Here is a 17,456-nt window from a genome sequence, read left to right as displayed (position 1 = left end):
AGAATTGCCGTCTGACATGAAAGCACATATGTGGTGGTTTTTATAAGACTATTGAGGAAATGCAAATTGAGGAGGAGAGATCTCACAGTTACTCCAAGCCAAGAATCCTTCTGTTTTCTCTTATAAGGTTTTACTAGTTTTTGAAACGGAGGCTGGGCCTTTACAGAATGCAGGTATTAGAGTAATGGCAAGAGGGAAGAAGCACCTCCAGATTAGGAAGTGAAACACAAAGGCAAAGTCACGGAGCCAGGCAGAGAGGATGAAGGGAATCTTTAAAATTCCCATTATTATTCCAAGAGTGTAGGTGTAGTTTAGGACAATTATTAATTGCTTCTTAATGGGAAATATTTATTTCCATTTTCAGACTTCCTAAATTCTTAATTTAAAAGGCATAAATAGAATGGTATTTAAGTAGCCATAGCTACTTAAGTTTTAAATTTTACTTAATTCAAAGGATTTTAGAATTGTTTTCTCTCTTTTCTGAGAGTCTTGCTAACTCTGTAGGGTGGTGGGCTACAGGGAAAACCAGAAAAGTGCTTTCTTCAGGGCCATTTTTCTTTAAAGGATAATTAAAGATGTGGACATTTTTATCAAAGCATTAAGTTGTCTAAGGATTTTAGATCATACCATGATAGAATTCTAGATTCAAGAAAACTCAGTCAACACTTTCAGTTTATATTTGAGAGATTTCAGGTTTAGAGTCCTCTTTGGAATCACATAGTGGTAGAATCGAGGCCTGCTCGCTCCCTGTTGAACACTTTAATATTCATGCCAAATCTTTTTCATGTTATAATGGCTATTGTGGTTGTCTAGGAACTTACCGAAAATGATGATGTGCTATGAGTCACCTATTCTAGATGTAGAGGATACAAAGATAAATAAAAGTGGTTCCACTGTCAAGAAAGTTAAGGTTAGGTAGGGAAGGTCAGCAAGTAAATAGAAGATTATAGTCCAGTGTGATAAGTACAGGATAGAGGTATACACAGGATGTATGTCAGTCAAGGTCCAGGTGAAGATAAGAGAAACCACTCTGTTAGGAAAAGGATTGCATACAGAGATTTTGGTCTTACAGAAGTGTTGGAAAGAATGGAGGAATAGGCTGCAGGCTAAATCTCCAGGAATGACTTTCAGAGTAGCACTGCAGAAGCAGCACACCAAAAGAGCTACCATGTTTTTCCCTGTATAATGCTCACCTTTTTGCCCATATTTTTGAGGGAAAAACAAGGATGTGCATTATACATAAGTAGTACTTGAAATACCTTGTATCTATTCTTGTGTTTTGTAATTGATTGTTACATAAAATTTCTTGTACCACGTTAAAAAATAAATACTGAAATTCCTTTATAATAAAAAAATCTAAATATAAATAAAATACTTGAATTAAAAAATTAAAACAAAATATCATTTTCCTGAAAGTTCAGGCCAAAATCATGGGTGTGTGTTACACCTGGGAGCGCATTATAGATCGCAAAATAAGTGCCTCTGCCCAGGTCAGGAAGCTGGAGGAGCCTGGAAGCTGAGGCTCCAAATGTTGGTCCTGTGATGTTCCCATCTTTGCTGTCTGGGCTCAGGAAGTCTCCATCAAGGTTGCTGCCTCCAGAACCATCATGCCATTTCTTTGAGTTGCTGCATCAGAAAAATAGGTTCCTTGTGTTACCTCCTGGCTCCCTACTTGTCTGTGCTCTGATTTCAGTCTCCTGAGGTAGATCTGATTGGCAGAAGCTAAATCACAGCTGATGTCCTAGTTGCAGGGCCCTTTGGGAAAGTTTTAGCTTTCCAGTGTCTGTAGTGCTAGAGGGCCCACAGAAGGAGATTTAATGGTGTCATAATAATAATATTAACATAGTATAATAGTAATACACATATGTAGAATATATGCTATGTAATTATACACACACACACACAATGTAATAGTAACATGATGCTCATGATAGAGTGAGCCAGTCTGTGGAGTGTCTAGGATCAACACAGGGGGCACCTAACCTGCTGGTGCTGAGGAGGAGGGGTCAGAGAATTTTCGCTGAGAAGTAGGACCTGAGCTGTTTTAAGTTAAACCTTTCATAATAAAATGGAGAGCATTTCTGATGTTATTATAGACACAATGTAATTTTAATGGTGGTGTCAGTGTTAGGTCACTTGAGTTTATTGGTGTTCCCCTTCCAGTTTTTGAAATGAGGCTTGAAACAAACATAAAAACAATTACTTATATTTCCTTATGATAGCACAGATTCTGAGAAGTGGAATTACGAGGTTTAGGAGCATAGACATTCTTAGGGCTTTGGGAACATGTTGCCAAATTATTTGCTGGAAGGAATGGTTGAGTTTTTGCTCCCTTTCCTCCTTCATTTCCTCTTTCATTCATTCAGTATTTATGTATGAGGTCCCATTCCAGGTTCCAGGGATATTGCAGTAAACAAGAGAGGAAAAATCCTTGCCATCATAAAGCATATATACTAGTAGGGGAAAACAGATAACAAGAAAGAGTGTAGTATATTGGATGTTAAAATGTGATAAGGAGAAAAATAACAAGGAAAAGAGAATAAGGCATGGTGGGATAAGGAAATTATAATTTTACATAAGGTGGTTGGGGAAGACCACACTAGGAAAGTAACTTATGAATGAAGATGGACAACACATGCCTTCGTTCCTTGTTATTTATCTGACAGAGTGAATGGCAAGGACAAAGGCCGTGAAGTGGAAGTAGGGCTTGTGTGTTTGAGGTACAGCAAGCAGACCAGTGTGGCTAGCACAGAGGTAGGAGGGAGAGTAGTAGAAAGTGAGGTCAGAGAGTTGCTGGTGAAGAAGGGAAGCCTTTGTAGAGGAGGACCTGACTTTACTGCAGCAGGGTTACTCTGGCTCCTGTTTGGAGAACAGTGTGTTGGGAATCACAGGCAGGAACAAGGACACCTGTTAGGAGACGACTGCAGCAATCCGGGTGGTAAATGACGGTGACTTAGCCCGGAGTGGTGTAGTGGTGGAGATGGAGAGAAATGGCCAGAATCTGAATGCATTTTGAAGATTTAGTTGACAGCGTTGGCCGATGGATTGGATCTGAAGTGTGAGAGAAAGAGCAGGAGTTCTGTTTTGGACATGTTAAATTTAAGGTGTCTGTTAGAAATCCAAGTGGGGATGTTGAGTCGACAGTTACATGAATTAGCCTGGTGTTGGGAGAGGCCTGAGCTGGAGAAATAATTTAAAGTTGACAGTGCATGTTTGTATTTGAAGTGATGAGACTAAAAGAGACCATCGAAGGAGGACATGAAGAAAGAAAAGTGAGGAAGTCCAAGGACTGAACTTGGGGACCCTTCAATAGGAAGAGGCCTGTCAACAAGGAACCCAAGGAGAAGCCATGAGGCAGGGGAGTGGAATGCCAAGGAAGCCCCATGAAGAAGGTGGTTTGAGGAGGAGGAAGCAATCAAGGGTGTCAAGTGGTGTTTATAGGTCAAGTAAGACTGAGGATTGATAATTGATATTAGCAGTAAGGGCCTTATTGGAGTAGTTTCAGAAAAGTGGTGGGTAAGACTTGATTGGCGTGGGTAAAAAGAGAGTGGGAGGAGAGGAATTGGTGACAGTGAGTATAGACACTCTTTTGAAGAATATTGCTTTAAAGAGAATGAACGTTATGGGGTAGTAGCTATGGGGGGATGGGCTTGATCTTTTGAAAAAATATTTGTAGAAATAACCGTATGTTTGCGTGCTGATGGGAAAAGATCTGGTACAGAGGTAAAATTAATGAAACAGGAAAACTGGTGGAGCAATATCTGAATTGGTGAGAGGGGTTGGGATTCGAGTTTATAAGTGAACTAGAGGAGGGGCCTTTGCAAGGGGCATAGGCAGTTCTTCCTAGTAATAGGATGAAGGCAGAGTCTGTGAGAGTCAGAGATAATAAGTAGAAATGGTGGGGGAGGCTTGTGGGAGTCCTTTTCTGATTGCTCCACTTTCTTAGTGAAGGGGCATATAGGGTAGTTAATGGGAATTGAGGATGGGGAAGGTTTGAAGGGAAGGAGAAAGTATGAAATAGTCACCGGGGAAAGTGAGAGAGTGAATGAATTAAGGAAAATGTGATATAATTACTAAGTTGCATTGAAGCTCACTTACAGTGAATAATCTAAATTTAAAGGTAGATTAGTTAACATAGTTGTTCATTTTTCTCCAGCTACAGTCAGGTACAGGAGTGAGGGTGGATAGTTGGGCTTGACAAGGATTATGGTTTTGCCAAGTGAGTGTGACAAACTAAGAGAGTCACAGAGGGACTGAGATTTGATAGAGGACCAGCTCCTTGGTGGGGAGGAGGGTAAGGAGTCAAGAATTTAGCAATTTAGAAGGATCATCTATGTGAGTAGTAAAATTGGTAAGACTGGTGGGAGCAGTGAGGGAGAGTGAGTGCACCAGGATCCTAGTGGTTCAAGGGAGAGGAGTAACCCTGAGATTAGTAGGTGGCAACAGAGCAGAGGTGGGATAGGAGTGTAGTCTGGTGACATGAGGTTAAAATTTGGGTTTTGGAAAGTGGTGGAGAATGGTCTGGATGTGGCAACAAAGAACAAAGACCACCTACCCAACCTCCAGGCTTGTAGGAGGAGGGGTGCAGAGGAAACATGCACCACTTGGGAGGGCTCCAAAGGAAGCTAGCATTTGGTGGTAGTAAGTATGTCAGAGTGTGTAGGAAACTTAGAAGAGCTTGAGAATAGATAGTTCTAGTTTTATAACAAAAATATTCTGAAATATGTTAAAGTGGTTCCACATTCTCGGAAACAATCAAACATAAAATATCCATATGATCCACCAGTTCCACTTCTGGATATATAGCTAAAAGACGTGAGAGCAGGAACTCAAAAACAAATATTTGTATCCTCATGTTCATAGCAACATTATTTACAATAGCCAGAAGATAGAAGAGACTTGTGTCCATTGATAGATTAATGGATAAATAAAATATGGTATATACATACAATGGAATACCGCAAAAGGAATGCAAAAGGAAGGAAGGAAGATGCGTGCTACAGCGTGGATGAGCCTTGAAGACATCAAGCTCAGTGAAATAAGCCAGTTAACGAAAGGTCAAAGACTGTGTGATTCCTCGTACATGAGGCACCTAGAGTAGTGACATTCATAGAGACAGAAAGTAGAATGGTGGTTGCCAGGGGCTTGGGGATGAGGGGACAATGGGAATTACTCAGTGAGTTCAGAGTTTTAGTTAGGGAAGATGAAAATGTTTTGGAGAAGGATGGTACTGATTGTTGAACAATAAAGTGAATGTACTTAATGCCACTGGATTGTACACTTAAAAATGGTTAAAATGGCAAATTTTATGTTAGGTACGTTTTTAACCCTTCTCAGCTTCCACATACAAGAGTATAAGGATGTTAGGATATAGGCACTGTTAAGGACTAGGAGAGTGTAGTTGAGGACTAGGCGGTAATGGCTTGTTTCCAGGAGAAAAGAGGCAGAATTTTGATATAGGAAAATCTTCTGGTAGACAGGCATAGTATGTTTCTCTTGCTGGGGTGTCAGCTTTATCTAGTTTGACCTTAACATTTGTCAGCATGCACTAGTTTGACCTTAGCATTGCAGTTTTCAGTGTGGTTTAGAGGTACTCAGAAACACACTTTCTTGAGTAGGAAAACATTTTCTTTGTGTTCACATTTGTTCTGTTTAGCAAGTGATTATTTTCATAGATGATACAAAGACAATCTCTAGCCTTTAAAATTATTCTAAGTTTTTAATATGAAGCCTTTTAAATATTGTATTTATTAGCTGTATTTTGTGTTAGTTACTTTGGAGTAATTTTATTTATATCCTGAACTTGGCAGTAAATAGAGAAATTGGAAAGCTCTCATTTATAATCTGCTCAGGCCTGTTTCATGACAACATGTTTTAGTTATTTGTCCAGTTGTAGTCTTATTGTTGAGTCACAATAATGATGAGAAGACAGATCAACAGGAGGACGTAAATAAATAAAGCCAGAAAAGAAAGCCAGTGTTGGATTCTTGGGAGTCTGGTGAATCCAGGCTGAATCTTAGCTCTTTTACCTAACTCTGAATTTGTTCTTAATGAGCCTCGCTTTTCTTCTTTATAAAATAGGGATATATCTATTTACCTGCAGAGTTGTGGTTATGATTAAATGAGATAAAATAAACCACCTGTGGCAATGACTGGTATACCTAGGTATTCAGTAGGTGGTAGGTAGTTGCTAGTAGTATAATTATTAGTGCAAAGATATTTAATGGGACTCTGTTTTTGAGACACATAATGCAAACTTAGAAAGCAAAGGAATTAGCAGAAAGGTCCTTCAATTTATACAAAGATTCACCTCAGGGTTTCTGTAAATCTGGTAGAGTCCCTAGTGCATTTGATGTTTACAGATCATTAGCAAACAGATGCCAGGAGGCAAAATAAACTGTAGCTTAAGGATTTTCGAACCACTGATGATGAAGAAAAAATCAGTTTCTGATAAAGTTGTAACATTTGTAAGTAATGGCAGACGATGGGAAAATTTTAATTGGGTTTATAAAAGTTTATTTCAAGAACACATGTATTTCCAATTTAAGGCACACCTATACATATGTAGCCACCTAATTTATAGTGCTTGCTTATTTCTCCACTGGGGTTAATAATATAACAACAACTAATATTTATTGTGTGCTTATTATATGCCTGTGTGTCTTTAGGAAGCCTGCAGCATTCAAAGGCTTGTTTTCAATTGGATGTTTTGAAATTTGTCTTTTATCCATTTGGAGAGACAGAGTATTGAATTGTTTAATTTAATTTTATTATTTTTTTTCTCTATTATGCCAAAATATTTGTTGGGTACTTGTAACAGACAAGATATTTTGTAGGAGACAAAGCTAAGTAGAACATGGGCCCTGACCTCACAAAATACTTATGCATTGTCTCCTCTGCTGTTCAGAAGGGGCTTGCAGTGGGCAGCATGCGATGAGCCCTGATCTAGTCCTGGACTCTACACCTGGCTCTGCCAAGCTCTTCCCTGAAGCTTTGTCTGTCCTGGCCAGGACTAGGCTCCGTGCCCATCTACCAATGCCTAGCCTAGAACTTATCAAGCCCTGTGGTAATTGCTTGTTTAATTCTCTGTACTCTCTGTTAGGGTTGACGGTAAACTCTTTGTGAGTAAAGACTGTGTCTTAGACATCAACTGAGCCAGTCACATTAGAGTATTAGGGCCATGAATAAATACTAATTTTTCTGACTTTGGACAAGTGATAACCTATTGCTTTCTTTAACTGATAACATTGATTATGATAGTCCCTATATCATAGCTTTGCCATGAAGATAAAGTTAAGAATTTTTTACAAAATGCCTGTCTCAGTGCCTGGCACATAGTGGGCATTCAGTATTTTTTTTTGAGTAAATAATTAAGTTATCTCTTTTCACCTAATGTGGCAGGTGTGATATATCTACTTATGAAGACTGTATGCAGTGATGTTACATTTGTAGGACATAAACGGCACAGCTGTCATTCAGGTTAGAGCTGGAGTCTACTCATATGGGAGTAAAAATTTGACACTTACTGGTGCTCATATAAAAGGTGGGGTAAGATGAATTCTGACTCATGGAGAAATTAAATAGAAGTCTGAGATTATAACCATTAGAAAAAAAGCAGTATTCATCTATCAGTTTGATAGATTTTAGGAATTCTAAACTCCAAACTAATTTTAAAAACCCTAAATATTTAAATAACAATGAAAGTTGAAAACTAGGATATTCAGTAGGAAAAGTAAAAATATGTGAACATATTCTTTTGACTCTTTTTTTTTCCTCCAGCACACCCTCTCTTTCTCATTTTATAGCTCCCTTTGGAATCTGACTAATGTTTGCATTTTGGATTTATAGGGTATAAGTTTGGTTAAGGATCAGATTTATTATATTCCTTTTGTAGATGAAATTAGTTATCATTAAGTAGTGGCATTTGCTGGTCAAAATAACAGCATTCTCTGGAAATAAAGATGAAACTTCCTAGATTTTAGTGTATAATGTCAATGGACTCATTATTTGTGGAACAGCTGATGCATTTAGGACTTGTTGATTCACTTAATTGGTAACTGTACTACATTCATAACTCCAACAACGGAAAACAATAGGTCAGTGTCTGCTGTTTATGCATAAATAGTCACATTGGAGCAGGATATGTCTGAAAAGGCAGAATGTGTTAGTTTGAGGAGGAATCTGGCCCGTGAATGGTTCTACTGCTTGCCATAGTGAGGTGGGTTGTGCTCTCCTTCCCTGAATAACGCTCTTTGGGTGTTTATTATAGGTGTTCATGGTGAACTGTTCTCCTGTGTTATCAGGCTGGCTTCTGTGACATAGGTTTTGAATGTATTTTCAATGCCAGTGTTGAGGGAAAGGGCTAGAATAGAAAGAAGCATGGTTTAAAATTGGCAATGACTCAGTTTTTATGTCTTACAGCCTTCATGTTTTAGAGCAAAGAGTTAATACCAAGATTTTTAAAGGTAAATTCCATTTGTACACAGAAATTGAATGTTCATTTAAAGTACTTGGCAACAATTTTTTAAAAATTAGTGAATTATATATTTTTTGTAATTTCAGGATAAAATCTGCATTTTGGAATCAGTAATTTTTTTGAAATAAGTAGTTTTTAATTTAAAAACATTTAAAAATGCAAAACAAACTAGTTTTTTTACTATAGAAACATTTGAAACATTCCTTTTAAATATATATATATTATTTTTAGTAAGTAAATTTTAACTATCAAAAATGGAATAATTTACTAGAATAATTGTATTTAGTTACAATGTTAAACTAATGATTTAGGCATTTTTATCTCATAAAGTAAGCGAGGCTGATTTTTTGTAGCTATGATGGGTTTAACAGGTAGTGTCCTGAAAGTTCTTTATTGAATGTGGTTCAGTTTGCAGTCATACAGTCAAGACACTAACTCTACATTATAGAAAATAATTTAACTTTTCTTCTTGAAGATTCAAAGAAAGTTTATTTCTGAGTGTGTTTAGGGGCAAATTAAGCAGGTCCTCCAAATGTACAGCTTCTCAGGCTTTTTTTTCAGAGCCTACATTTTTAGAGTATAAAAATGGAAAACGTAATAGGGAATAGCAGTGTAATGGACTGTTACTGGTTTGCAGCAAATTCCCATCTTCTCATCTGGAAAATTAAATCTGATTACAGCTTGGATTAACATTTGTGGTTTTAGGGGGAGAGGAAGATAGCATCTTAAACTCCATGAAATTGAACAAGAAGATTATATCATTATAGCTAATTTTGAAGTCTTGCTTTTAAAGCACAGATTTTTATAATTGATAGCTTTCAAGATATTCAGTGTTTTGCCTCTTATTGACTGAAATATGCTAGAGATAATGACTGGATAAATATAGTAGGCATTAAATGTGATATTTTCTGCCTTGATACCTAGCATGTTAAAAGTGAAAGTAGTAGGTCCCTATGTTAACAGCCACATTTGCAGTTTCTCTTAGATTTCCTAAAAAGTTCCAGTTATAGAAGATCATAACATTTAGTTAGCATACAGTTGTTACACCTTTCACAGGAAATGAAGACAGTGTATTTTTCAGTAATCAGTTACCATGTCATGCATTGACCCTTCGAGTGGAGTCACTGGTGTGACAGAAAAACAGGAAGATAATTCAGTGAGAGGGGTGTGTGCACACATACTAGTTACTGGTCTACAAAGGAGCCCTCATACATAACCACAGTACTTATGGATTATTTGCATTTCTGTTGTAAAAGTTCTGTCTACCACGTTTTCTAGGAACTTTTAGCCTAAGGCAGAATTCAAGGTTTTGGAGCCTGTGTAAAATAATTTATAGCACCTTTCTAGTAAGTCTCGCCCAAACTCTTATTCTATTAATTAAACATACTATGGCAATCTGGTATATCTTAAAGATTTAAAAGTATGTTACAGTAGAACATTAGAAAACATGGATTACTGAGATTGATGAATATTAGCATTTTTTTGAAAAAAGTAAGACATTTTTAGGTCAAACTTTTTTTTACTGTGAAGACACAGTGTTCTAAGCTTGGTCATGTTCTGTGCCTGAGTAAGACTGTGCTGTTGGGAGCCTGTACTGTGGAATGTCTGTGTTTGATATGGAAATGAGTCTTGTGGCCTCCAGGGAAGTGGTGCGCGTATTCTGTGTGGGGACGGCCTCTTGTGTGACTGTGGTGCTGGAACAAGGAAGTGGCCCATTGCATTGACATAATGTGAAGCCTTATTAGGATTATGTGGCTAAGAGATGTATAGAATCTATCATACCATGCATCTTGTTGCAAGATATTTTAAATATGATTCTTTTGTTGTTGTATTTTCCTAGGATATGATGAACTTGATTTTTAATTTTGTAATAATGTCTTATTTAAATCTGGAGAAAGGTGCTAAGAAGGATGTGGAGGGAAGGTGTCCTGTGTACTGCTATATTATATTCTTAATTTTCTGTCATGGACAATTCTTAGAGAAAAAGCTTGACATATGCCAATAACTCCATTCTTACTGCCAATTGCCTAAGCAAATTATGTTACTTTTTGCCATGGTAGTTCTCTCATCTGCAGATTTTTGTGTTTATAAAGCTAGCTGTTTGGTGACACTGCATTTGGCAGTGAGGGTATGAATGTGAGAAGGTGTTTTTGGAACATTAGCAATTATAGCATTGGATGGTAGATAAAGAAATAGACATATAAATATTAGACTGATGCACAGTTATCCAGCGTGTTATTTTCCATATAAAGATATAGAACATTTCATAAAATGTTCCCAGACCATTTAAAACGCAAAGAAATGCAGCTGATGCAATGAAATACATAGAGTACTTGTAAAAACATACAGACACGCAAGTGGATTGCTGCCAGACAGAAAATTTAAAGGCGGTTTGCTTAACTGCGGGGTGCTAGGTTTTGTACAAGTGCCATGCTGAAACTGTTAGTAAGGCGGGTGTTGTGTTGCTTGAGAGAAGCAGATTGTATTTGGACCTTTTTAACTCAGATGTTTCCAATGTCGATATTTTGGTGACATTATGGCATAATGATCAACTCTCTGTGAAAAAGATTTTAACCTACTGTATAAAATAGACATGCTAAGAAAATTCAAACAAATTATTTTCAGTTTTTGTGTTACTATTTACAAAATGGCTTTCATAGTTTTATTAACTATCAGACTAGATCTCTGAGCTAATTGAATGGAACTTTATATAGGTTGGGCTTTGGTTTTAAAAAGCATTGCCTTTTAAAAAAGTACTGTTTTAGAAGAGTGTTAAGGACCAATGAAGTTTGCTTTTGTAAACCTCAGGGCCTTAAAGGAAGGAAGTCAAAAGTTTTATGCTTCAGTCATAGTAAATAAAATTCATGTATTATCTTGGAACATGATTCTGTTAAAATCTGGGAATCTCACCCTAGGGTTAGTCTTAGGACAGTAGAAGGAATTTAGCTGGTGGTGTTTATGATGTTGCCAACACTGAGGTAGTGCTTAGGGTAATAGGGTTTGCATGACCCTCATCTTGGCATTCCATGGTCATACTTACCTTCAGAATATTAAAATAGGTTAATTTTTCTTTTTACCCATGTTTCCTTTTTTCAATTCTGCTATGTTTTATATGTGAATAAAATACATTTTAAAGTGACTAGTTAATTATTATGTACTTTCTTATAATATAGTAGTTTAAAGAGATTCAAACACCTTCTTTCTCTTACCTATATTAAGAAACATGTAGGACTTCTGGCCAAGATGAAGGTGTAGGTAGACACACTACCTCCTTGCGCAACCAAAATAAGGACAACAAAAATTTAGAAACAAAAAGAAACAACCAGTGCTGACAGAAAATTGAACTGTATGGAAGTCTGACAACCAAGGAGTTAAAATAGACACATTCATCCAGACTGGTAGGAGGGGTGGAGTTGGGTGGCCAGGCAGATAGGGGTCACAACAAAAAAAAAGTGGTGGCTTGAGGACCCCAGGAGCGCAAGGCAGCAGCTGATGGAGCTTGGGAGTGCAAGACGGCAGCGGGTGGACCTGGGTGTGCAGGCAGTCACTGGCAGACACTGTGCGCAGGGTGGCAATGGGCAGACCCAGCGAGGCGGTGGATTGTGGAGGGGTGTGGCGTTCAGGGCGGCTGGCAGACTGGGTGGTCCCATATTCGTGCGCAGATAAACCAGGCGAAACTGGGGAGCCAGACAGACCGCACAACCCAGGGCTCCAGCATGAGGAAATAAAGTCTCAAAACACCAATTGAAAACACCTGTGGTGGGTTGAGGTTCCAGGAGGGACTCCTAGCCTCACAGGAGAGTTTGCTGGAGAGACCCATAGGGTCCTAGAACATACACAAGCCTACCCACATAGGAATCAGCACCAGAAAGGCCCAGTTTGCTTGAGGGAAGCAGTGGAAGGGACTGAAATCCAGCAGAGAACAGAGCAAGTGCCATTGTTCCCTCTCTGACCCCTGCCCCACATACAGCGTCACAACCCAGTGACTGGGTTGCCCCACCCTGGTGAACACCTAAGGCTTCTCCCCTCACTATGTAACAGGTGTGTCAAAACAAAACAACAACAAAAAAAGGCCCAAATGGAAGAACAGATCAAAGTTCCACAGCAAATACAACTAAGTGACTAAGAGATAGCCAACCTATCAGATTCACAGTTCAAAGCACTGGTGATCAGGATGCTCACAGAATTGGTTGAGTTTGGTCGCAAATTAGTTGAAAAAATGAAGGGTACACAAAGTAAAATAAAGGAAAATGTACAGGGAATCAATAATGATGGGAAGAAAACTGGGACTCATATCAATGGAGAGGACCAGATGAAGAAAGAAACAATCAAACATAAAAGAATGAAGAAATAAGAATTCAAAAAAATGAGGAGAGGCTTAGGAACCTCCAGGATGTCTTTAAACATTCCAACACCTGAATTATAGGGGTACCAGAAGGAGAAACGGAAGAGCAACAAGTAGAAAAGTTATTTGAACAAATAATGAAGGAGAACTTCCCCAATCTGGCAAAGGAAATAGACTTCTAGGAAGCCCAGGAAGCTCAGAGAACCCCAAAGAAGTTGGACCCAAGGAGGAACACACCAAGGTACATCATAATTACGTTACCCAAGATTAAAATGAAGGAGAGAGTCCTAGAAGCAGCAAGAGATAAGGAGACAGTAACCTACAAAGGAGTTCCCATCAGACTGTCAGCTGATTTCTCAAAAGAGACCTTGCAGGCAAGAAGAGGCTGGAGAGAAGTATTCCAAGTCATGAAAGGCAAGGACCTACATCCAAGATTGCTCTATCCATCAAAGCTTTCATTTAGAATGGAAGGGCAGATAAAGTGCTTCTCAGATAAGATCAAGTTAAAGGATTTCATCATCACCAAGCCCTTATTATATGAAATGTTAAAGGGACTTATCTAAGAAAAAGAAGATAGAAAACATGTATAGTAAAATGACAGTAAACTCACAATTATTAACAACCACACCTAAAACAAAAACAAAAACAAACTAAGCAAACAACTAGAACAGGAAAAGAAGCGCAGAAATGGAGATCACATGGAGGGTTAGCAACAGGGGAGTGGGAAGAGGAGAGAGGGGGAAAAGGTACAGAGAATAAGTAGCATAGATGGTAGGTAGAAAATAGAGGGGGGGGGCAAGAACAGTATGGGAAATGTAGAAGCTAAAGAACTTATGACATATGGACATGAACTAAAGGGGGGAATGTGAGTGGGAGAGAGTGTGCAGGGTGGAGGGGAATGAAGGGTGGGAAATAGGACAACTGTAATAGCATAATCAATAAAATATATTTAAAAAGAAAAAAGAAACATATATTTTAAATTGAAGACTATACCACAAGTTTTGGTTTCTGATGTTCATCCCTCATGAAATGGTAATAAAAAATTCTTTGGTTTTATTTCATTTTTATTTTCATTGGTATTTTGTGGGTCCCAAGAAGTACAAGCTATTGCAAGAAAGAGGACATTATATTAAAGATTATATGTGAGCCATTTCTACCTGAAGTTTTCTGGTTGAAGAGTAAGTTTTAATTGCATGACAATCGGAAGAAAAAGAATAAGCCTTGGATTATTTTGTGGCTTTACCAACCTCTGTTTTACTGTGTATCTCAGTGACTTAGAGTGTGTTTTTTTGTTTGTTTTTGTTTTTGTTTTTGTTTTGTTTTGTTTGCCTTGGGAATACATTTTAAATCCTGAAATACCAGGGTTTTTTTCCTAGACAAACTCATTTTTGTATGTTTTCAGAATTGTAGCCATTACCCCCTTTTTTAGTCCTCCTTCCAACACCCTGCCTGCCACCAGTCCCACAACACACTTTTAGGGGTTTGTTGGGCATCTGGCTGTCCCTTTGCACCCTGCTGCTCCTTCTTCCTGTAGACCTACCTGCTGCGGTTAGCGTCCTCTGGCCTCCTGTCTCAGGAAGACGAAGTCCTTGTGCAATTTCAGCCCTTCTGGACAGAGAGGCGACAGTGTCTTCATTGGCCCACCAGAATTCTGCTAGTCACGGTGTAGAGGTGGCATTTGTCCCTTCTAGTATTTGAAGATGAGGGTAAAAAAAATAATCCCCAGTTTTATTTTTTAAAATCCTGACCCGAGGACATTTTTTCGTTGCTTCTTTTAGAAAGAGAGGAGGGCTGGGGTGTGAGCGGGTGGGAGAAAAGAGAGATTGGTTGAGATTGGTTGAGATTGGTTGCCTCTGGTAGGCTCCCCTACTGACCAGGGATTGGACCAGCAACGTAGATATGTGCCCTGACCTGGAATCCTACCTGCAACCTTTTGGTGTACAGGATGATGCTCCAACCAACTGAACCACACCAGCCAGGGTGATTCTTAGTTTTTAAGTCAACTGGAAGATACCTAAGAGCTGAAATGGTCGTAAGATCCTTTAAATTTTTTTTGTGTCTCCTATTTAGGGAAGCTCTTCTTTTGATGTGACCTTTTCAATATTCTTACTTCTGTAATTAGTCTTAGATTTTTGAAAGTAACATCCACTGACTTTAATGCCTTGAAAACTGGTATTTCTAGGATTTAAATGTAGTATGTGAATAGATCCTTACTTCTCTTTTTTGGTTCTTCCCCTGCAGAACAATTAACTGCATTTTTGTGTTGTGATATAAAGGGTTTTAACTTTATATGAATTCACTTTCACAGAGAAGTAAATTGGTGTTTTAAAACCTAGATATGAAAGTGAGTGGTATATATATTGTGACCCTGGGAGAGGGGTCCTCAACTGCCATAAGGCTTTTGCATTGATACATAGTTTCTCAAGTAGATATCATTCTGATCACTCCCCTTAATGTGTCTCTGAGGAACCAAATCTTTCTCTTACTAGAAAAGATTGAATGTTTTTCTAATCGATGGTAAATGGAGTGCTAATAGTTTTTAATTAGTACACTTCTGTATTGACTTACAGAAAATGGCATTGGATTATCTTGCAATTGTGATTGAAGAATCAAGTGACTCTTTTAGTAATTTCATTTTAAACTGATTGTCACGAAAGGTATTTTCTCCTATGCATTTTTTAGTTTCTGAGCAAGTTTAAAATGTTTACACTGGTAAGCTAAAAGAGTATTTATTGTTTGGTTTTGTTTTGAAGACTTTACTTAGTTTTCATCTGTCTTTTCAAAAGCTCATAAGTATTTGGGGAAGTATGTATTTTATTTTTAAAAGCAAGGACTTTTGCATTTGTTCCTTGAAAGACTTCTCTCACCCTCACTGTCTCTGTCTCTCTCTGTCACACACACACACACACACACACACACACACACACACACACACACACACACACACACACACACACACACACACACACACACACACACACACACCCCCCCGCTCCAATCTGGAACTGCTGCTTAAGGTGGTTTATCAAGCTTACATCTCGAACTATGAAAATGAGGCTTCTGATTAGAGAAGAAAAGTCAAGCAAGTTTAAAACTCATTTTCTCTGGAAAAAATATACTGAGGGCAATTTGCAACTGGCAAGATTTTTGTATTGGGTAATAGTTTAAAGTTAACAGTAGCATCAGGTCTTTAAATTTTTTCTTTTTTCTATTTCTGGAGGAGGGTAATGGGAGTGCCTTGCTGAGACCTTCCTTGTGCTCATCAACATAGCAGCCTCAGCTGCCCCCCTTGGATCCCCTGCCAGGGCTGCTATCATCTTCTGATCAAATATTAATGTGTGATCCTCTGCTTGCTCACTAATCCAAAGCCAATTAATATTATCTGTCAATTATTTACAGATCCTGAGGTGCAGAGGCAATTCCCGGAGGACTACAGTGACCAGGTTCGGAATGCGTAATTAATTTTTTACATGACAAAATTTATTTCAGAGTTGTTCAACATATTATTACTGTTCTTTTTACTGAAAGAGATAAATGAATTTTTAGAAGGGAAGAGAAACAGTAATTAGGAACCCAAGACAAAAAGTAAAACATATTGAAGTAGGATTGAAAGTGTTTGTGCTAGTTTTGGGTGTTACCTTCAGGGGAAAAATGCACAGAAAGGAAGAAAAACCTATCACAAATTTTACTTTTTACTTTAAGCTATGCTGCTGTCTGCAGTTCATTAGGAAATCTGTTTGGGTTGCCTGTGAACTTTAAAAAAAATGTTACTTAAGCTTCAAGAGCCATTGTAACAAAAAGGGGGCGGAGGGAATTTGATAACATACCCTGGAATTTGACATAGGTTATGAAACTGTGTTATGGTAGTACCCAGAGGAGAAGACACATGCAGGAAGGGTCTTTAGGGGGAGGGTAGTTGTAATGATGGTAGGAAAAGTTAAGATTGGACAGCTGGTCCTGCTATCTTGGAGTTCCTGAATTCTGCAAGCATAGAATGCAGTAGAAGGAACTGTTCTAATCACAGCATACTGTTGAAGCTCTGATGCTGCTCAATTCTTGACAGTTAGGTCCAGGTTATACATTCTGGAGTCCAGCTTCAGTGTTAAGAAACATTGGAGATATTTTGTAGGTGTTGGGGGCACCTTACATTTTCAGTTCAAATATGCAATTTGTTATGATTTCTAAAGCAGTTTTAAAATAAAAGTATCCTTGACTATACTGAATAAAACAACTATGTAAAACGTTTCACATGTGGATTGTTGTATACAATATAACATGTTTTTGAAGTACATCTACTTAATTTTGTTCATTAAAAAAGTCCTTGAATAAAGATAAGTACAATAGAATAGATATATCCAGTGTAGTAGCAGTACCACCTTTGCAGTGTGGCCATACAACAGAAGGCAAGGTATCTGATACATCTTTATGAATACAGGGGACATATTGTGACCGGGAATATAATTGGATAATCAGTATAATGAGATGCTTTGTAATGAGATTTTATTGTATTGTATAAGAACCCAAGAGAACTGGTATGGTTTGCTTTGTGTGTAATCCCAAGACTTTTAAATGAGATTTTAAAAAAATATTAATCTCCTCACTCTACCCTTTCCTTCATCTTCCAACTGGAAAGTT

The 17,456-nt window shown here is 38.0% G+C and overlaps 1 protein-coding gene across 4 annotated transcripts in view; it reads left to right on the top strand.

The window, feature by feature from the left end:
• The window catches only part of DENND1A (DENN domain containing 1A), a 486,624-nt gene that overhangs the window by 102,299 nt on the left and 366,869 nt on the right, over positions 1-17,456 (top strand). For all 4 annotated transcript variants that reach the window (XM_045846504.1, XM_045846502.1, XM_045846503.1 and 1 more), the window contains exon 3: positions 16,221-16,264. In XM_045846504.1, the coding sequence (XP_045702460.1) occupies positions 16,221-16,264 (44 nt within the window). The remainder of the gene's footprint in view (positions 1-16,220; positions 16,265-17,456) is intronic.

The sequence above is a fragment of the Phyllostomus hastatus genome, unplaced genomic scaffold (assembly GCF_019186645.2).
Source record: "Phyllostomus hastatus isolate PE091 unplaced genomic scaffold, TTU_PhHast_1.1 phas_contig_495, whole genome shotgun sequence".
NCBI classification, from domain to species: Eukaryota; Metazoa; Chordata; class Mammalia; order Chiroptera; family Phyllostomidae; genus Phyllostomus; species Phyllostomus hastatus.
Note: the sequence above shows the minus strand (reverse complement) of the source record. Positions and strands in the feature narration are given on the sequence as shown.